Source organism: Symsagittifera roscoffensis, chromosome 3, assembly GCF_963678635.1.
Source record: "Symsagittifera roscoffensis chromosome 3, txSymRosc1.1, whole genome shotgun sequence".
Lineage (NCBI taxonomy): Eukaryota > Metazoa > Xenacoelomorpha > Acoela > Convolutidae > Symsagittifera > Symsagittifera roscoffensis.
In genome coordinates this window covers 55884074-55905822 of record NC_087064.1, presented here as the reverse complement: position 1 = coordinate 55905822, position 21749 = coordinate 55884074, and the positions used below count along the sequence as shown (strand labels likewise).

The following is a 21749-nucleotide window of genomic DNA, read 5'->3' as shown; positions in this document are numbered from 1 at the left end:
TGCGCTTGTCCATGTCATCTCTAGGCTTGTACCATGACGACCTCTGGGGTTGACTTCCCCCCTGCGTGTTCCTGTTTTCTGTATATGAGTATTTCTTGGGTTTCATCAGCATGTATTCCCTTGATTTCTGTCTCATTTCTTCTGGGGTTGGTGCGCTGTCTTTCGACAATGTGTAGTATGTTGCTAACATTGTCCTTAAGTCGTCACTTTTTAACCCATCAATGAACTTCGAGGCAATGCTAAAGTTTCTTCTGTTTGGGACTCCTCTGGGTCACTCCTTCTTCTCAAGCTCTCGAGATCATCTAGGAACCGATCTATTGACTCGTCGTCCCTCTGCCTTCTCTTTTCAAATCGCATCATCGCTTGGTGACCCTTCATGCCTGACCCGAATCGATTCAGCAATATCTCGAAGATCTTGTCCGCGGTATCGCGTTCTTCTTCTTTCTTTGCAACCACGCATTTCAATGCCGTGCCTTCCAGGTTACTGAGTATGGCTGTGCATGCTTGCCTTTCATCATTTAAGTTATCTTGTTCTAGATGTAATCTCATCACTTCCACCCACGTGTCAATGCATCCATCTGAGTCGTCTTTGAATTCTTTTGGCTTCTTGAAAGTTTTCCTTGATTTTCCGTCTCTCCTATCGCTCGAGTTAGTGTTCCTCGTGGCGAAGGCCTCTAGAGTCCTGTTCATCATCTCCCAAGTGCTTGCCCACGTCATGGCATCCGGACCTGCGTTGCTGCTAGCTGTTGAGTCCCCCGGACCACTCGTTGTGTTTGAATTCCCACTTTTCATGATTGTTTTATCAGCCATTGGTGCTATGCTCACCGTATCCCGGGTTAAGGGCAACGGTGTCGATTGCCGTTTGCCCCTTTGTGGTTCCACAAAGTCAACTCTGGTGCCTTGCGTGCGATCCGCTGCCGGTCTTTCTTGTGAGGTAGAATTTCTCAAGATTGCATCCAATTTCGTCTGTATTGCACCTGAACTTTCGGCCTGATTCTTGCTCATTGTGTCCAGCCTCTTTTCCAGGCTACCTATTTGGCTGTTGACATCATCATATCGGTTTTTCAACTGTTGCAAATCTTTTTTGATGTTCCCTTCTTGTTCTTTATTGGTGGCTTCTACCTTATCTGTCATCTCCTTGAGTCTCTCGTCTGTTGCCTTAGCCAGGTTAAAATAACTATCCAGATACTCGTGTTTGTTGTATCTTAATTCTTTTCTTATCACTTCTCTGTCCTCTTCGCTGTGCTTCAGCTTTTTGTCGATCTGATTCAGTTTTGCCATCAAGTCACCTAGCTCAAGAGTAGCCTCTTCATGGTCAGCCGTTGGTCTTTCTTCGGCCGTTGCTTCTGCTTTAGTTTGTTCCTCTCTCGGATTGGCTTCTGTCGTCTTCGTGCTCACTGTCCCAAATGTTCGTGCTCTTTCAGCTTTTGGTTCTTCAGTCACGTTCTCTTTCGTTTTTATTCCGACCATCATCGCCAACCTTTCTGTAAAAGATGTCTTTTTTACTTGAGAGTCTTCTTTCACCGTTTCTTCGGTGTTGCCTATTGCATCTTCCACATCGTCTATTCGTGAGAACTCTATGGGTTTCTGGTTTGGTTCTTCTGCATTGGGCATTGGAGTTGACTCCGTCGTCTTTTTCTCCAGTTCATCTACGCTCTGGTCTGGTGTCTCTAGGTCGATTTCGATTGTAGGTTCTACTCGTTCTCCTTCCGTGCCCTCTCTTGCTCTCTCCGTTGTACTCCTTGTGCTGACCATATTAACTGAAATGCTCTTCTTTGTTATCTTCGGACCCATTGATGTTGTTTTGCGTAGCGACGAATTATACTTTGTCTTTGCTTCGGTAGATCTTTTTTCAGCTACCGGTACCCTGCTCCGCCTCATTATTCCTATTTACAATTGCTCTTATTTACAATTTTACTATATACACAATCCTATTCTAAGAATAAAATCTTTCGAGAAAGAAAATTTCTTAAAAAAAAAATATACAACGTGGTGAAAACCTTGTTTCAGTTCTCTTTATTAACTTTTCGAGAAACTTTCCTTATTTGTGGTCTCAACCGTACCTGGTTCCAATTAGTCTTGTTCTATCTTAATTCTGTCTTAAAACACTTCTTGTAATTTTACTTCAATTTTTATACTGTCCCAAGACTTCCAATTGCCGTCCCTACTCTTCTTTGTACCGTCCCAGGCTTCTTTCTCCTGTCCCAAGACTGTTCGGTACCGTCCCAGTACTTTCCGGCAGTGTCCCAAGACTCTTGTCCAAGACTACTGTCCCAAGGTTAGTTTCCCAAGACTACTGTTCCAAGGCTAGTGTCCCAAGACTACTGTCCCAAGACTAGTGTCCCAAGACTACTGTCCCAAGACTACTGTCCCAAGACTAGTGTCCCAAGACTAGTGTCCCAAGACTACTGTCCCAAGACTACTGTCCCAAGACTAGTGTCCCAAGACTAGTGTCCCAAGACTACTGTCCCAAGACTACTGTCCCAAGACCCCTGTCCCAAGACCCTGTCCCAAGACCCTGTCCCAAGACCCTTGTCCCAAGACCTTGTCCCAAGACCCTGTCCCAAGACCCTGTCCCAAGACCCTGTCCCAAGACCCTTGTCCCAAGACCTTGTCCCAAGACCCTGTCCCAAGACCTTGTCCCAAGACCTTGTCCCAAGACCTTGTCCCAAGACCCTGTCCCAAGACCCTGTCCCAAGACCCTTGTCCCAAGACCTTGTCCCAAGACCTTGTCCCAAGACCCTGTCCCAAGACCCTGTCCCAAGACCCTTGTCCCAAGACCCTGTCCCAAGACCCTGTCCCAAGACCCTGTCCCAAGACCACTGTCCCAAGACTGTACTGTCCCAAGACTGTCCCCAGACTGCTCTGTCCTAAGACTTCTTTGGCACTGTCCCAAGACTGTTGACAAGTGTCTGGGTGGTGGGACTTCTTTCCTCTTCGTTATGGGGACTTCTTGATTCACTGTACCTTGTACCACCACTCAAGCTCTAGTAAAATTTTCCCAAAATCCTCTCTTAAAAGCCAAATGCTGACCCCCCCTTTTTCTTATTTCTCTTTTTGGCTACCTCTATTTCAATGTTCCAAGTAACTTGAGACCAAAACCTGTGCGCAGGTATCTTGTGATCACCTGTTCGTACAAAATTTTAACACAAATCCTCACCAAAATGCAACAAAAATCTAAGCAAGAAAAAGTAATAAAAACAGAAAGATGAGCCCACCTAAAATTCAAAGGTGACAAATGTCTACCTTCTATCTAAAAAAATGTCTGGTACCTAATTGTCACGCGTTTCCTTCCCCCCTGCTAGCGATCTTATGGGGTATTACAAAAACTGTCTATGTCCCTTCCCCCGTACCAATCCGACCAGGGTACCTTCCTTAACTCGAGTTCAAATTTCGATATCCACCTAATATTACCAACGCGTGTTAATGTCTAATGTAACTAAGTCAACGATGTCGACTAATTAGTTACTCTAATTTCCCCCTTTTTACAATTTACAACCGCCAACCTCTAACTTAACCAGCCCCCCTTCTAACCCCCCCCCTTTTTAGCCCCCCTTCTTAAGCCTAAAATTACCTTAAGCGCCGGGTGCTAAACCTCTCAAGAGAAAACCGTAGACCTGTCTCCAGGCCTGCTCAAGTAAAAACGTTCCTCAAAACCGGGGGATGTCGCTTATCCTATTTTACACTTATCTCCTATAATGTAATGTGGATTTTAACGATACCCGTTCTGCCCAACTTGAGAACTCGAGAATTGCCAAATCCTTCTTGGCTGCTTTCCCACTCGACTGGTCACCTGTTCCAGTCCAGTCTCCTATTGGTTCAGCTCAAGTGTCCCTGAACCACTTTCCCACTCGGCTGGTCACCTCTTCCAGTCAAGTCTCCTATTGGTTCAGCTCAAGTGTCCCTGAACCACTTTCCCACTCGGCTGGTCACCTCTTCCAGTCAAGTCTCCTATTGGTCCAGCTAAGTTCCAAGCTATCTGAAAACCCTTGACAACGCCCCACACTCGGGCACTTTATTCAGTTTACTGGTTTAAATTGCTAGGTTGATCGAAACGATCGAACTTGTAAAACAGTATGGGTATACTATTTAATTAATATAAAGGTTTGATCCAACTAATCTGGTGTCAAAGTCACTGTCTTTTTTCGTTTTATGGTTTTTGTTCCTTTTTCTATTCTTTTTTGGTTTTTGTTTTGCTTTTTGTCTTTTTGCTCGTGTTTTTGTCCCCCTAGTTGCCCCCTTTACTCGGTTAGCTAAGCCTCGTTCGGAGAGCGTACCAGGAAATTTTCTCGAGTTTTCTTAAAAAGCTATCACGGTACAACCGGAAGGTTTGCACGTCCCTGTCGAACCGTACCACCGGTACTCTAGAATGGGCATTCAGCCCAAAGCTGTCTCAAGTGGGTTCGACTCCGTAGTCTTGATGTCGTAAACACCCAGGAGCGCCATAAAAACACTATGTAACATTCGTCTACTGCAGTCACACATGAGGCTTAAGAAAAATAGGCCCTATAACCATTGGCTCAAGAGTCAGGGACACTATCTCTTGTGTTTTTCACCTCAAATCAGTCGAAGCCAATTCGGTTCGCTTGTGACATGAGACTACGACCCGTTACAGCTTAAAGGCTGCTACTAAAATATCCCCCCACTCTAGAATTAGAAACGTCCCCATACTTAGGTCTCTAGATACCCAAAATACATGAACGCCGTTAAAAACCGGGTCGGAACAATCCGCTAAGTTACTTTTTATTAGACAGTGGAACTTTGATCCATTTCAGATGGATCAACCTAAAACTCGCCTTACCTCAACATAACAATCATAAAACACACTCTAGAAATTTGAATTAGTACTCACATTGTAGCACGCTCAAGAACCAGGAAGTAAATAAGTCGGTGAGCAACTCAAGAATCAATAAAGTAACTAAAATGAGTTTAATGTTAGTCAGTTTTAATAACAAGAACAAGTTTTTACTCTAGACTGTAAGTTCTCTTGAACCATTGGGACACTCTAGCTGTCCACCTTTCCACCGAAGGTTCACTCTAGTCCAGTTTAGAATATTACTCCAATCACAACAATCCAGTTCGTGGGAATGCGCTCGTCTCTGTTTTAGATGGGACAGCTCTACTCTCGATTATTATTGCTACTGAAATTGCGAATAGCAATTTCCCACTGATTTTTCTAGCAACTTTCCCGCGATTGTCACTCGATCGTTCTGACTTCTCTTTTTTGACTTTCAGTTATCGCGAGAAAATCGTGCATGACATGCTTCATTCGAATTTTTGAAAAATTAAATTTCTCTCCAAAATCAAGTGTTTTTTGCTTCTCTCAAGGTCAAAACTTCCAAATATGACCGACTGGCACACCGTGAATTTTGGGGATTAAGACAAAGTTAAATCTGCTGCAAACTTCTGTAAATGACAACTGGCACTGTATCTTGAGACGCACTCAACATTCTTGGGGCTCATTGAGATAACGACGGCACGCGATGAGGACGTCGATCCTGAGTCCGAGGAGTGTGTGCCAGTCGGTCATATTTGGAAGTTTGAGCTTTAGTTGACTGTAACGTTGATTTGGGGGGACAAAAGTAGTGGCCTATTTCAGACAACATTTGCATGCAAAAGTTAAATTTTCAGACAGAAAATATGTGTCAATGTCACCTAAAAAATCAAAATTGCATGCAAAAACTGCTCAAACTTGGCCGATTTTTCTTTAAAATTATTTCTGTCTCTCCGAATTTTTTTCAACTCTCTATATCGTCTCCACTGTTGGTGCCCTCGACTCCCGTTATTGCTTTACCTTCTCCTCAATCCATGGTAGCGCCAACATCGAGCTCATCACGAGGAGAGTGACTTTTGTTGATGGTCGGGTAACCCTATCGACAGAACTTCTTCAATATCCCATATCAAGCAGAGGTTTGACTGCTCCGGGTACCACTTGGGTCGATGAATTTGGATATTTTCAAAGTAAAACGACAGACACTGGAAGAAAACTGGAATCAGCTCATACGAAATGAACTGGATGAAACTTGTAGCTGATCACCAGAGGCGATATGATACGCCTATTGATCAGTGTTTAAATTGACCTGAACTTGAAATCAAGCTTCTTTTTTTTTAGAAAATAAACACCTATATTTGCATCTAATTTGGTTTACTTATGTTTTTCCGTGCTGAATCTGCTCTTATGTTGACATGTTCAGATTTAGTAGCGTGATTGCGTGATAACAATTTTTTTTAGAAACGCCATGAACACCTAAGGGGAACTATCCCCATACAGGTATTCGTGCTGATTTTAGGCTATAAGTCGAGAAGTATTAATTTCGATGAGCTCAAGTCAGACTGAATGCACACTGACTCCGCTGTTATTGAGGAAAATTCCTCGTCTGTTACGAGTATTTCTTCTCGAAAAACTCTGTTGGCTAAAGATTTGCTGGAAAACGTCAAACGGAAAGAAAATGAGGCGGACCAAATTGCAAACGGTATTTACGAGACATCTGCCAGTGCCCTGGGAAAACTGATGTTCTTGCAATGTAAAATAAAGAAGTTGGAAGTTAATAAACAAAAAGAAAATACGGATGCTTACATTGAGAGTATAGATGGAAATGCGGACGAAGATTTTTTCAGCAGTGCCAATGTTCAAGATATCTATGATATCACCGATTCGGCTCTTGCCTTTTTCGCCGACGAAATTTCAGCTTTGCAAAAGAAAGTTGAAAGCGACAGAAAGGATGCAGTTGCAAAGAAAAAACGTATCGACCAGATGATAATAGGTCAGAAGGGCAGTTTTCCAGCCCCGTTGTAAAATTGCAAATTTAAGATGTTGAGGAAGGCTTTTTGCATGTAAGAAATGTTGAAAATTTTGTTCACCTGTTCACGCTGACACGTTTTGATGCAGATTATTACAAGAAAAGTAATTTTAAATAGACATTCATATATTGAATTTCAGAAAAATCAAGGGGGGGGGGTAACTGGAAAAGAGTCTTCAGATGATGTTTTTGATTGGGCCGACAGTGACCTGGGTCCACTCAGTTGAAAAAGTTAATTTCTAAATTTGGATTTCGTTTGAGAAAGCAAAGCATAAAACTTTGTCGACGGGGTTTTAACCAAAGTACGACGTTACTCTGCCGGAATTTGCTGCATGACTAGTCGTTGTGCGACGACAAGAGACTGAATCAGAGCTCATTTAGCTCAAATTTTGAAGTTCGGTGCTGGGTGGTTTTGGGCATCTTTTAAAATTTATATGCATGCTATTTGATATATATGTATTTCAGCCGGCATTTAGTTTTCTGACTTACTATTGGCACCGGTACTGTATTGAACTAAATTATTTTTTTTTCTCTTACATTTTTTGCTCAATATTTTTGGTTAAATTGTTTCAGAACTTTTGATATGGAGTAGATTATTTCACAAACCGATTTTTTTCGGAGAAAATAAGTTTGCCTGCTTATTTTTATGTCTGTTTGTTTTTGTCGGCTGTGTTTCTAAATCATGCAATTTTATTCTGTTTGAAGCAAGTTTCGCTGGACATGAAAGGTATTTTGTTTCGCTTCTGTAATTATTCTACAAGTTGCGGCCTCATTTTGTGTTGTTTCTTTGTTCTCATACATGCTTTCTTGCTCGATTTTTTTTGGTCTAACTGGTTTTGGCCGTTGTGATATATGCTTCAACACCTTATTTTGAGTCTGTTTATGGGCAAAATAGGTTATCATTTGCCTAATTCAATAGTATATCAACTTAGGGATACCAGTTTGGCATGTTTAGTGTGGAAATAAGGTACGTGCTTCAGGTCCATCCATGAAGTGGGTTTTTGATTATTGAGGCCGTGAGCTCAAAATTGTTTTTGTCTGTTTACAATTGCGTAGTGAGTGTATTAGTACGAAACTTCTTTTTTTCGAACCTCAGTCGCAAATATTGATGCGGCACCCAAATAATGGCGGGGCACCTTTGCAGCTTTTTGATAGCATTCGCTTTGACAATTGCATTTTAATAAGTTAACGCAGTTGATGCGTTTTTGATTCATCTAAAGAACCGAAAAAGTGTCATATCGCAATTTTCATCTTGCAATTTTTTGAAATGCGTAATGTATGCAATGTGGCTATATGCTGTGCGATTTGTTAAATGCAAAGTTAGTGTGGATGCGTTCAGTTTGTACTATTCCAATTTATTACATGGAAAATTGAGCCTGTTTTTATTTGGTGCCACTTTTACTTAATCGTATTGGCAAGTTATTAGCATATGTAGTTGTTTTGTTCATGACTAGTGTTTTCCGGTTGGTAAGCTTGCGTGGCGGTAAGTGGATAGTGCATGAGACTCACAATTTCTTGGTTGCAGTAGGTCGCAGATTCGAATCCTACACGTAGCTGAGTTTTTGCTAATTTGAGGCTTATTTCTACTTTTTCTTACTTCACTTGATAAAGCTGCTTAGTCGTGTTCTCGCGAGTGCTTGCGAAGCGCAGTTTCGCCTCTGTGTTGATTTTTTGCGCTATCATTTGCATAACTTGTCAGTAAATTGTTTTTAGGCACCAGTTTGGCATATTTAGTGTGGAAATAAGGTCTATGCTTGAGACAACAAAGTTAATTTGAAGTTGGATGCCAGCCTGGAGTAGATTTTTATAAGCTTTTTTTTTGTAGTAGAAAATAAATGTATACTGGATTTTTGTTCGTCTGCTTGTTTTTGGTCGACTTGCTTTCTAAATCTTGAAATTTATTTTGTTTGAATCAAGTTTTGCTGGAAATGAGAGGCATTGTTTCGTTACTGTGATTTGTTCGCAAGTTCGAAATTTATCCGGTTAAAATAGTTTCGGCAATTGTGATATCGGCTTTAACACCTTATATTGCGTCGATTTAAGGGCAAAATAGATTATTGTTTGCTTATTTTATTAGTATATCAAGTTTGAAGTACCAATTTGGCATGATTAGTCCATGCTTGAGGTCCTTCCATGAAGTGAGCTTTGAGCGTAAGTTTTTTTAGTCTATGTTTTGTTTTATTTTGCGCGGGAGTAGTTAGCTCGATCCTAGCCTGGAGCAGATTTTTTATCAACAGATTTTTTTATGGGACAATTTAAGCTTCTGCGTTTTTTGTTGGTCTGCTTATTTTTTGTTGGCCTAGTTTTTGAATCATACACTTTTTGTTTGGTTGAAGCAAGTTGTGCTAGAATTGAAAGGAATTTTGTTACGTTTCTGTAAATTGTCAACTAGGGGCGGGCTCTGATTTTGTGCTTTTTCCTCTTGTTCGTAAATTTTATTGCTTATTTTTTTTTGTTTATATTTTTTGCTTATTAATCGATCTAATTGGTGTCTGCACTTGTGATATCGGCTTAAACAGCTGATTTTTCGTAGATTTAAAGACAAACTTCGTCGTCATGTGGATTCTGGGTTATATAGGCCCTGAGCTCAAACTTGTTTTTTGTCTGTTTGATTTTTTGCTTTTGTTGCGCTTGCCAGTAGCATCACTGCGATAGAAATCTTTGGCTTACTTAAATAGTATGTCAAGTTTGAGGTACCAGTTTGTCATTTTAGTGTGGGATTGAGGTCTATGCGTAAGACGGTAAAGGGAATAATAAGTTCGATTCTAACCTGGACCAGATTTCATAATGTGTTTTTATATGGGACAAATTAAGTTTCTGCTTCTTTTTGTTTGCTTATTTTAATAGGCCTTCTTCGTGCATCAGGCAATTTTTTTTCTGTTTGAAGCAAGTTGTGCTTCAAATAAAATGTCTATTGTTTCCCTCTTGTAATTTGTGACCTCTACTGTAGTTTGCACAGTTGCGAACTCTAAATTTGGGGTTTTGTCTCTTGAATGTATTTTTTAGGTTCGTTGGTTTGAATGGTTGCGGCATTTGTGATATCGGCTTAAACACACTATATTGCGTCGATTTAAGGGGAGTAATATATCATTTTTTGCTAATTTGAATAGTATATCAAGTTTGTGGTACTAATTTGGCATTAGTTTTGTGTGGAAATCAGGTCCATGCTTGGGATCCATCCATGAAGTTATTTTCGGTTGTTTAGGCCGTGTGCTCAAACTTAATTTTTCTGTGTGATTTTTTGTATCGTTGCGCTTGCGGTTTGCTGCTTTTCGACAAGAATCATTTGCTCAATTCAATAGGAAATCAAGTTTGAGGTAACAATTTGGCTCTTATAGTGCGGAAATAAGGTTTATGCTTGTCAACAACGGTAATTATACGTTCGATTCTAGCTTTGAGCAGATTTCTTGTCAACTGATTTTTTCCGCGAGAAGTAAAATTTGTCTGCGTATTTTGTTTGTCTGGTTAATTTTGTCGTCTTACTTTTAAATCATGCACTTTTTGTCTGGTTGAAGCAAATTGTGCTAGAATTGAAAGGCATTTTGTTTCGTTCCTGTAAATTGTCGGCAAGTGGCGACCCCTGGTTTTTTCTCTCAGCTATTTTTTCATTTGCTATTTCTTTGATAGTATAGCATGATTGAGATACCAATTTGGCATATGTAGTGAAGAAAGAAGACCCATGCTTGAGGTCCATTCTGGAAGTACTTTTCAGTTATTTTGGACGTGAGATCGAACTTTTTTTCGTCTGTTCATTTTTTGATTTTGTTGCGCTGGCCATTATTTTCATTGCGATCAGAATCCTTGGTCTAATCAAATGTGATACAAGTTTTGCATTTTTAGTGTTGAATTGAGGTCTATGCGGAAGACGACTAAGAAAACAATGAGTTCAATTCTAGCCTGGAGCACACTTTTTAGAAACCGGTTTTTCATGGGACAAGTTAAGTTTCTGCTTGTTGTTGTTTGTCTGCTTATTTTTGTAGACCTTCGTAAATTAGGTATCTTTTTCAGTTTCAAGGAATTTTTGCTACAAATGAAAGATGTTTCGTTTCTTTCATGTAATTTGTAAAGTTGTGACGTCTGATTTATGTTTCTTTTTTTTTCTCATAGTTTTTTTTTGTTTGAACTTTAATCGATCTAATTGGTTTTTGCAGTTATGATATCTGCTTGAACACCTTAATTTTTGTCGATTAAGGGCGAATTTAGTTGTCATTTGCCTACTTTAATAGTATATCATGTGTGCGGTACCAATTTGACTTGTCTAACGAATACATATGTTGCACGCTTGAAGTCCATTCTTCAGGTGGTTTTTCAGTTATATTGGCCGTGAGCTTAAACTTGTTTCTTTTCTGTTCATTTTTTCATTTTGTTGCTCTTGCCATTTTTATCATTGCGCTAATAATCATTAGCTTAATTAAGTAGTAAATCAATTGAGGTACAATGTGGGATTGAGGCCGATGCGTGAGACGACAAAGGTAATGATAAGTGCGGTTCTAGCCTGGAGCTTTCTTTTAAAAACTGATTTTTTGTGGGACAACATAAGTTTCTAGATTTATTGTTTGTCTGCTTGTTTTTGTAGTCTTAGTAAATCAGGCGTTTTTTTTTCTGGTTGAACATTGAAGCAAATTTAGCTACAATTGAAAGTCATTTTGTTTCGTTCCTGTAATATTTAAAGTTGCGAAGTCTGATTTTTTCTCATTGGTATTTTTTGCTCGAAAGTTAGTCGATCTAATTGGTGTCTGCAATTGTGATATCGATTTGAGGGAAAACGCCACTAATTAGGACATTCAGACAAGATAATATGTAAGTAGGTAGAGAATATGTAAGTAGGTAATACATTGTGGAGGGATTGCGTTTGAATTTTGGGTAATTAATTCAGTCAAAGTTTTTGTGCAAATTGTCTAGAGTCTGTCGTGGAGACAGTATTTTCTTCAAAACTAAAACTCTGATATAGCGAAGCGAGGAGTTGCGACCTTGTTTCTTCAGCTTTTACGTGAAAGAATTTGTTTAACTTATTTGCCAGGGCCATTGCGTTTTCATGCTCTGGCAATACTCTATTCCAGTGGTTCAAAAGATTGTTAAAGGTAGTAAAGTGTAATTTATCTCTGTACTCATGTCTTTAATTTTTCAGAAGATTCGATCAAAACAGGATGCGATTCAAGCTTTAATTCCTTATCTGAAGATGGGTGTTTTTTTTTTATTTCTTTCCAGTTATCGCAGACAACGCTTGGTCTATAAGCATTCTGTAACAAAATATCATGTTTTGTCAGCAAAGCTTTTGTTTTGATTTGTGATATGTTCATTACGAAGACTTTTGTCCAAAATTTAGAGCTTCCAGATTAATTTTGAGGAAATTAATCAGTAGCGGTTTATCATTGCTGTAAGTTTTGTTTTCGTTTGGTTTGACAGATAATTATTTCGAAAAAACGCAGTAATGGTCAGATGGGCTATTTGTTTTATACATTGTTTTGAATTACAATTGAATCATCAAGAACAAGATCTGGGCAATTTATCGTTATATGTTGGTTTGTTGACATAATTGGTCAGCCCAAACTCAGAAAGAAAGTTTGTCATTCAATGGAATTGTTGCAGTTTTGTCTTGGTTAATTGGTACGTTCAAATTGCCCGTGATACAACATTTGAAGTTCTCACGAACCTGCAAAATAAAATCGCTAAACTCAATAAAACTACTACCGATATTTTTGGATATCTTTATAAAATAATCAAAGCAATTTTTTTTAGCAATCGTGAGATTACCAGGCAGCAGTGGTTTTACACTCTTATATCGTCGCTGATATGGTATTGCGATAAAAAATGCTTGTTCCTCCACCTCTTGTCGGTCTATTTGACCCAATAAAAAGATGATTATGAAAGCTAATTAATGCAGAGCTATGTAGAATAGTATCGCAAACCTCGTTTCCGTTACTACAAATAGATGAAACTTGTGCATACCTGTGAAAGCATTGACATCTTTTGTTTTATTTGCAAGAGATTGAGAATTCCCAAGTCCACACTTCAGAGTGTTTTTGTTTAGTCATTTCGAATTCAAGGACTGAATTCAAGCTCGAGCTCCGTCATTGATGCAATACCGTCGTAAGATTTTATTCTCTGACCATGTTGCGGGTCATTGCACTAGTTTGCCTTTCGGTAATGGAAATATTACATGAATTGACTGCATATCAGGGCGTTTATCGGGAAGTTCTCTGCAGGCTATTGATTTTAGTCCTTTATAGTCACAGTACTCAGTAAGTTTTCTTTCGCAGACATCTTTGAACAATCGGCTGATAAAGAAGTGCCTTCTTGGTGGGTGTTTTTGAACAATATTCTGTTCATTTGTCACAGCTGTTCCCATTACAACTTTAAAAGGGTTTATCTCTATTTTCTTTCTCTTCAAACGTACATCCGAGCTTGAGCTGTTGACTCGACGTCCTCCGTTCCTGATGTTAAATACACGTCGAGGAGGAATACAAGAGGTTGATTCTTTTACGTTCTCATAAATCATATCTCCAGAAAGCATCACGTCCTTGTTATGGGCAGTTGTTGGATTTTATTATTAGCTTTACCATTAATTGTTTCTTCCAATTCACTAACGTCTTTTCCCATTTTTTTTTTTCAATTTTAGCATAATTTGTGGAAATAATTGCGGAGTACTTACTTGCGAGCACTATGGGCAACTCCAGTTAATTGATCCAATTTGAACAATTGTGATATCTATTCTGATACACTCGTGACAGACATGAATTTTGGCACACCAAGAGCAACAGACACGTTTTTCATCCGGTTTATTGCACTTTATACAAGCGCTCGTAGAGCTATCATTTTCCCTAAGGTCATCCATTGTCAATCTGTTATTCTCTAAGACTATATAGAGAAAACACGACTCGTGATTTGTTTATCTCTGGATAGAAGATAAAAAAATTCCGCCCTTAAACACCAAAATATTCAGCTGGAAAAGACGCCAGAGTAACTCGGTGTGAAGACCGCAACGATATAAAAATCCGTATTGAATGAAAATTCTGCCGCAGAATAATATTCCGCAGCAGAAAAAATAGTTCGCAGTAGAATTCGTGAAATCTAAAATTTTTCCCGGGAAATGGATAAATGAGGCTACCCAGTCGTGAAACAAATCCGGGCTCTATCATCAAATATATCTCATACGAACTCTTTTGAAATGTCGAATAGACCTAAGTTCTAGTTTTTGGTCAGATCCTTTAACTTACCACGCAGAAAAAAGATACTAATTTGAAAAAAAAAACTTTTTAAGACTATGGTCGGAACATTCTGTGCTACTTGCACAATAACCGGCTATCCTTGTTATACGTTTGTGATGTGTTTAGAAACTATTCGGGAGTATGAGAGTGCACAGCATGATATGAGGACAGATGGTTCCATCATTGTCCGAATTGCAGAGTTCAATGAACTCTTTCGACAGCACAAGGGAACGCCCGGCTCTGGAGAAGCTGCACCCAATAGCTTCTATTCTAACCGCTTTCAAGTGATTTATTTCAAGTACCACGAATGAATGTTCTTAAGAAGTAAAAAAATAAGTAAGATGACTCGATTTCAGCTTTCGGCAAATTGCTTTAGAACTGGTTTAAAAAAAATCTGGCTTTAGACGATAATATTGAACTAAATCACTTGATGTTAGACGCCGGATGGTTTCGAACTTCGGCTTCGATTTTTCCTCAACGGAGCTGGCAAAGGAAAGGGCACTCACATAAGTGTATTTGTTCAAATGTGCAGAACAGAGTTCGATGAAATCCTCCCTTATCCTTTTCAAGGCATATGTTCTGTGCATCTATACGACCAAAACACATCGAGATCTAAGAAGGAGCACTTCACAGTGAAATTCAAAACGAATAATTCAAGTTGCTTTCAGAAGCCGCAAACTGAATTCAACCCCGAAAACGGGATCGCCCAGTTTGTGTCTCATGAGTTTCTCTTCGCGCATACTAGGTGGGTATGGTTGCGGCTCAACAGTTCAAATTCTCCTGATATTGATTCTACCAATCGCATGAAGTTTTTTCACTAAAAATAAGGTATCATCAGAACGGTGTGCTGTTTTTTTGTTTGAAATTCATAAAATTAAGGTTACTGAGTAAAAAATCTTGTAGTAAAGGTGACAATAAGTAGAAAAACTGTTACTTGCAGTTGCTACCTAGTTACCATCAACTTTTTTTTCTTTTTTTTTGCAATGTCTTGTGTTAACCACATTTAAAGTGGACGGTGACAACTCTAAACACGGTTGCCTGTCGGTTAGAACACAGTTTGAACAAATCGAGAACTGTAAAATGTCTGTTTTTGGATAGTCTCAACTGCGATCTAACGAAAATATGTTGTGCTCGCATACATAATCCAACAGATAATGCAGAAAACAAATTGAAGAGGTATATTTCCTTAGACGGTTTTGAAAGTATCCGAACACTAGCGTTTGGCAATATTTATGCTATTCGGGAAGAGTTGTTTAGTTTATTCTTGTTCATGAGGATACATAGAACTAAATTTTGTTATTTATAGTGACTCTACGGTGGGAGATAAGCCAATTTACATGCAAAATAACGTTGTCTTCATCGGGGCAGAAGTCAAGTATAGCTCAGGGATGCCACGGCTCTTTGCGTCGTCAGGAGAAAAAAATCCCGGTCCGGGGTCGAAGAAAGCAAGTGGACGCCACGACCCTAATGCGGCGTCAACTGGATCAACAGCGCAACTTTTGCCGAATGAAGGAGCCATGGAGATATAAATGTTGTGACCACTGAAGTTGGAGAAAACTTAAGATTTGATAAAAAAAAGTTTTGTTTGCCGTTCTCTCAATTTTTTGCAAAGTGTTGCTACGCCTCTAAAATATTCTTAAAATAGGGCCAATTTGAGCTAACGAACCCTCCACGAAAAATTGCCGAGAAATTTGGAATAAAATTCTTTTTCTCAAGTGTGGGCGAGAGACATTCGTCTCAACTACCACCGCATTATTACTCTCGATTACACTCGCGAGCTGGCGAGCCTAGTCTATTTGGACGAACCTTCCTTTTTCCAGTCTAATTCGCAAGTAAAAGTGTTCAATTTTTTGGCGGCACTTTTGCTATATACAAGATCTGCAGCATTGGAAATTTCATAGCATCTGTTCTCTGCTGTATTTGGGGCTAGTGTTTGCTATTTATTAAGCGTCAGTGGCTGAGTGGTTAGTGAGTGAGACTCATAATCTCTAGGTCGCAGATCGAAAGCGAGGCTTAGCCAATTTTTTTATTTATTCGAGGCGTATTTCTACTTTTTCTTATAGGGCTGCTTTTTTGTAGTGCTCTGGCTAGCGTTTGAGAAGCGCAGCTTCTTCTCTGTGTTGACTTATTAGTTTCATGAAGTAAAAGACAAAAACTAAACAAAATCATGTGTAAAAAAGCATAACTTTGGTTCTTCTACCGTCCCTCGGTCCCCCACATTCCATTTTCTGTGTTTCTAACTTTAGTCCTGTTGACATGAAGATTGGCATGTGGCTGCATTAAGCAGTTACAAACCATACAACTCATAACATTGCAAAACTGATATTCAAGGAACATAAATTAGCATGTGTGCGGGAATGGTTTAAAGAGCCAAATTGTTTGATTTCAAATACTTCCGATGCTAACTTACGAACTACCTAACTAAATTGTTTATTTTTTTGACGAATAGCAACAAAAACAGTAATTGAATTCTGTAGTTAGGTAGTGAATCAAGTATACGCAAAGTGTGCCTCCAGTTTCAACTTGAGCTGAGACAGAGCTTCAATTTTTTAAATTTTAATGTAGTGGTATTTCTTAATTTTTCATAATTGCTTATTTTATTTTCAAGTATCAAATAACAAAATTTAGCTTGAGTTTGATAGTTATCCATATTGTGTATGTGATCTTTGCTTTTTTATTTTTTTACTGTTTAATTTTTGTTCCGATCACCCTATGGTGTGTTTAGGTACGCTTAAAAAAGATTTTCGAAAATCTAGAAAATTCGTTTTGAAGTTTTTATTTTATGGTTTTGAAATTGATCCGATTTCATTGTCGTATATTTTATGGGAAAAAAACCGAAATGTTTTTCGATTGTCACAACAATAGAGACAAAAAATTGGAACATTCTGGTCGGAACATAGCTTGATACTTTCGTATTTGTGATGTTTATGGGGGTTTAGGAACTTAGAGGACAGGAAATAAGACGATCAGAAATCAACGGAATTTAGACAAAACATGCGTCTAAATTGCGTGAATTTTGTTTACAGACTTAAATTAACTTTTGGCTTAGTTAATACTGGTTGTCCATAACTTCCTTTATGGTCGTCTAATTTGCTTGTCGTCTAATTTCCTAGGCCCCGATGTTTATATTTGATTTGTTTATCTTTTAGGTATGTCTGAGCTTTAATTAACTTTTCAATTCACGATTTTTTTGAGCGTTGAATGTAAACGAATTACGATTTTGTAAGATTTTCCTTTTTTCCGCGAAAAGAATTGGCTTGTGTTGTATCGGCTGAGCTGCCTCATATTGCCTACGAGAATTTTCTCAACTGAAAGGGCTGCTATAAAATGACATTACACCTTTTGTACGTTTTTGGCGGAAACTGGATTTGCATGAAAAAACTCCTGAATCCTAAGTACCTTCCGTCTCTCAATGATCGAAACAGAAAATTCTTCCTGCGAGCTTCAAGCTGTCACACGCAAAAATGTCACCAGGACAACCAGCCTCAGTCCTTTCATGTTGCCAAATCCTGATTCTTTATTATCGCGTTTTAAAATTAATATCCTCCCTCTGTAGCGTTTTAAAATTCATTCATTTCAAAAATCAATCAAAACTCATAGCTCTGGCAAAGTTATGTTTAATCTACTTTCAACTCTGAGTGAGTTTTGGAATCTGAATGACTCTTCGTTTTGTTGAGGCGCATCTAGTGAAACCGTATTTATACTTGCAGCGGCTCCAGTTCTTTCATTCGGATCGCTTGCAGTGCTCGGCAAAGGGCTGATCGTTCGTACAACTCCGAATAAATCTTCGTATTTCGGAGGAGGACTCAATAAGCTGAATCGGGAACTAGCCGAAACGTCGAGTCCGGTTGATGTCGGGATTTGAATTGGAGACAGAAATCCGGGAGGACTGTTAGCGGGTGATACTCTTGAGTCGCGATTGAGTCTGCCACCGGGCTGATTGGGAGAAATTGGAGATGAGGTGAAACTGCAGGCTGAGTAGCGAGGAAGAGTGGGCTCGATTACGAAGATACCGGCCGCCGTCATCATGTTAAGACCTCAAACAAGGACAGACATCTGATCTCGAAGTAAAACAGAATGTTCGGAACGCCATGATTTAAGTGAAGAAATATCGATTTTATAATTCCTTGTTGATTTTTTTTGTATAAAGGCGGCTAGATTAGGTTTTTATCAATTTTATAATTCCTTGTAGATTTTTTTTGTATAAAGGCGGCTAAAATAGCGTAAAGCTTGCAGTAGAAACGAGTTTAGTGTCATCAGTTTTCGCGAATTTTGTTTTCGGAATCTAAATCACGGCAGAAAGTTCTCAAAATGTTTCAAAATGAGACCGGTTTTTACGCCGCCTGCCAGCTCTCTCTATCAGTATGAATCCGTTTTTTATGATGAACTATCATCAATTTTTCTATTACATTGCTCGAAAAAGAAACATGTAACAATTAGTCCAGACAAAAGCACTCACCTGTACTTGAATCATTAGTCACCAGTGACCCTCTTATGATGACCCCATGTCTGTTCACATTGTCTTCGGGTGCACTTTGTTCATCACCATCTCTTATTGCCCTGCTTTGAATGAACTCTTTTAGAAACCGAAGGAAGAGCGAAACAAATACTATGAGTCCGAAAATGACGAGGAGCAGAATGACAATGACTGCGTTGGTCGAAATGCCCATTCTAAACATGTATATAAACTGCCATTAAAAGCTTAGCTAATGTGAAAAGATGTCACCACCTATAAACTAAATGAACTACTTGAAATAGAAGTGTTGTTTTACTCTTATTGTAGAAATGAAATTTTAAATCATTGTAGAAACTGCAAAAAATTACTGAATCCTTTTTCTAGCTTAGACAGAGAGGCACTAAAACTTACATTATCTTGAGCTGAAATCGTTCAGGAGTATAATGACATAATGTTGATGAGTGACAATTAATGCCAAAGTTGGAATACTTTCAAAGACCTCAAAGATTGAAAAGAGTTTTTTATTTGCGTTTTGTTTTTAAATTTCCTTAATTAATTTTGCAATTTATGGCCTTGTTCATGAAAAGTTCTGGTCTGCCGAGAAGATCCACTCTGATTGCGCTTGCGATAAGATTTTTTACCCTAAACAACTAATAAATATCTGTAACTAATTGAACTTGCTTTTTATTGAACTTTAACAACTTACAGTCTCCTTAATTTGCCTAGAGGAAACGAGCTTGCCTTTGCGCCGAGTCAGAAATTTTTTTCAGGTATGACAACATTTTCAAGGATATTTTGTTTCCACCCCAATGGGCGTCTACCCACGTTTATCGGCTTGACTTGCTCAGTAAAAATACAGCTTATTAAATGATGACAGTTGTGCTTCTCAGCATTTTTGTTTGAAGGTGATTTTTACTCTTGCGATAAGCAAGGGTATTGCAATCGGGTTCTAGACTCTTTTTTTCCCGTAAACAACTTTGTCCACAGGACTGCTCTGGACTCGTGGTACCTTGGTTCATAATGATTGCAAGTTTCTTAGTGTCTCCTGTCACATCTAAGAAACATCTTTCTTTGCGGTAAAGATTTTTCATTGTAATTGCTCTGAGTGATTTAACATTTTATTAGCGTAGATCTTTTTGAATTTTTTTCGCATGAAAATTTTCTGCTCAGGTTTTTTCGATTTTGTTACCACAGGGTAATTATAAACCCAAATTCAACCAACCATCTGGCGTAGAGGTGCCACAACTGCTTGAGACCGCTTTTTCTATTAACAATTTTTTATTGACAAAAACCGTATTTTTTTTTTTTCCAAATTTTTCCGTTTGATTTTAATCAAATTTGTATCGCAATTGGTGCGAAGCTCAGCTTCGCTTCTGTATAACTTTCTTCAAAAGTATTGCCATCCATTTTTTTGACGGAGTTGTTTCCGTTTCATTTTGCGTCCACTAGTTTGCAAAGCTACGCTTGCGATGTCTCGCAACTGATGCGAAGATCCGCTTGACTTTTGTCTTAAAAAAATTTGTTGATTTTTTTTATAATTTAGTTTAGTATATACAAATTTCTTGGCTTCTCCGGTATTTTCCCTTTTTTATTCATACTGAAAGTTTTTCGAATAAAAAAACTAGCAAGACCGTTTCCAACAACCCATCGGCTCGCAAAAAGTAAGTTTTTGTTCTGATCAAGCTGTTAAAAGAAACAATTTTTCGAAAAAAGTTTCAAATTACGAAGGGTCAGGAATCGGTTTCAAAAGAATTAAATTGTAAAGATCGAATCGCTTCGCGAAGTTTTAATCGTTTTCCTAAACAATATATTCAAGCTGTGAAACTTGATATATTTCAAGCTACATCATGAACCCAATCGCATGGAAAATACTTGTTGGAACATTCTGGTCGGAACATAGCTTGATACTTTCGTATTTGTGATGTTTATGGGGGTTTAGGAACTTAGAGGACAGGAAATAAGACGATCAGAAATCAACGGAATTTAGACAAAACATGCGTCTAAATTGCGTGAATTTTGTTTACAGACTTAAATTAACTTTTGGCTTAGTTAATACTGGTTGTCCATAACTTCCTTTATGGTCGTCTAATTTGCTTGTCGTCTAATTTCCTAGGCCCCGATGTTTATATTTGATTTGTTTATCTTTTAGGTATGTCTGAGCTTTAATTAACTTTTCAATTCACGATTTTTTTGAGCGTTGAATGTAAACGAATTACGATTTTGTAAGATTTTCCTTTTTTCCGCGAAAAGAATTGGCTTGTGTTGTATCGGCTGAGCTGCCTCATATTGCCTACGAGAATTTTCTCAACTGAAAGGGCTGCTATAAAATGACATTACACCTTTTGTACGTTTTTGGCGGAAACTGGATTTGCATGAAAAAACTCCTGAATCCTAAGTACCTTCCGTCTCTCAATGATCGAAACAGAAAATTCTTCCTGCGAGCTTCAAGCTGTCACACGCAAAAATGTCACCAGGACAACCAGCCTCAGTCCTTTCATGTTGCCAAATCCTGATTCTTTATTATCGCGTTTTAAAATTAATATCCTCCCTCTGTAGCGTTTTAAAATTCATTCATTTCAAAAATCAATCAAAACTCATAGCTCTGGCAAAGTTATGTTTAATCTACTTTCAACTCTGAGTGAGTTTTGGAATCTGAATGACTCTTCGTTTTGTTGAGGCGCATCTAGTGAAACCGTATTTATACTTGCAGCGGCTCCAGTTCTTTCATTCGGATCGCTTGCAGTGCTCGGCAAAGGGCTGATCGTTCGTACAACTCCGAATAAATCTTCGTATTTCGGAGGAGGACTCAATAAGCTGAATCGGGAACTAGCCGAAACGTCGAGTCCGGTTGATGTCGGGATTTGAATTGGAGACAGAAATCCGGGAGGACTGTTAGCGGGTGATACTCTTGAGTCGCGATTGAGTCTGCCACCGGGCTGATTGGGAGAAATTGGAGATGAGGTGAAACTGCAGGCTGAGTAGCGAGGAAGAGTGGGCTCGATTACGAAGATACCGGCCGCCGTCATCATGTTAAGACCTCAAACAAGGACAGACATCTGATCTCGAAGTAAAACAGAATGTTCGGAACGCCATGATTTAAGTGAAGAAATATCGATTTTATAATTCCTTGTTGATTTTTTTTGTATAAAGGCGGCTAGATTAGGTTTTTATCAATTTTATAATTCCTTGTAGATTTTTTTTGTATAAAGGCGGCTAAAATAGCGTAAAGCTTGCAGTAGAAACGAGTTTAGTGTCATCAGTTTTCGCGAATTTTGTTTTCGGAAT

General features: G+C 38.7%; 2 protein-coding genes across 2 annotated transcripts in view; one reads left to right on the top strand and one right to left on the bottom strand.

Annotated features, from left to right (window-relative positions):
* Positions 1-15710, top strand: part of LOC134841147 (TNF receptor-associated factor 5-like) — a 91725-nt gene extending 76015 nt beyond the window's left edge. Inside the window, exons 4-6 of the mRNA XM_063856946.1 lie at positions 14135-14292; positions 14446-14753; positions 15315-15710. Of these exons, the coding sequence (XP_063713016.1) occupies positions 14135-14292; positions 14446-14753; positions 15315-15537 (689 nt within the window). The 3' untranslated portion in view covers positions 15538-15710. The remainder of the gene's footprint in view (positions 1-14134; positions 14293-14445; positions 14754-15314) is intronic.
* A 1451-nt stretch (positions 15711-17161) lies between these two features.
* Positions 17162-21749, bottom strand: part of LOC134841146 (uncharacterized) — a 9296-nt gene continuing 4708 nt past the window's right edge. The window contains exons 2-3 of the mRNA XM_063856945.1: positions 18468-18679; positions 17162-18045 (exon numbers count right to left, since the gene is read on the bottom strand). Coding sequence (XP_063713015.1) covers positions 17603-18045; positions 18468-18679 — 655 coding nt within the window. The 3' untranslated portion in view covers positions 17162-17602. The remainder of the gene's footprint in view (positions 18046-18467; positions 18680-21749) is intronic.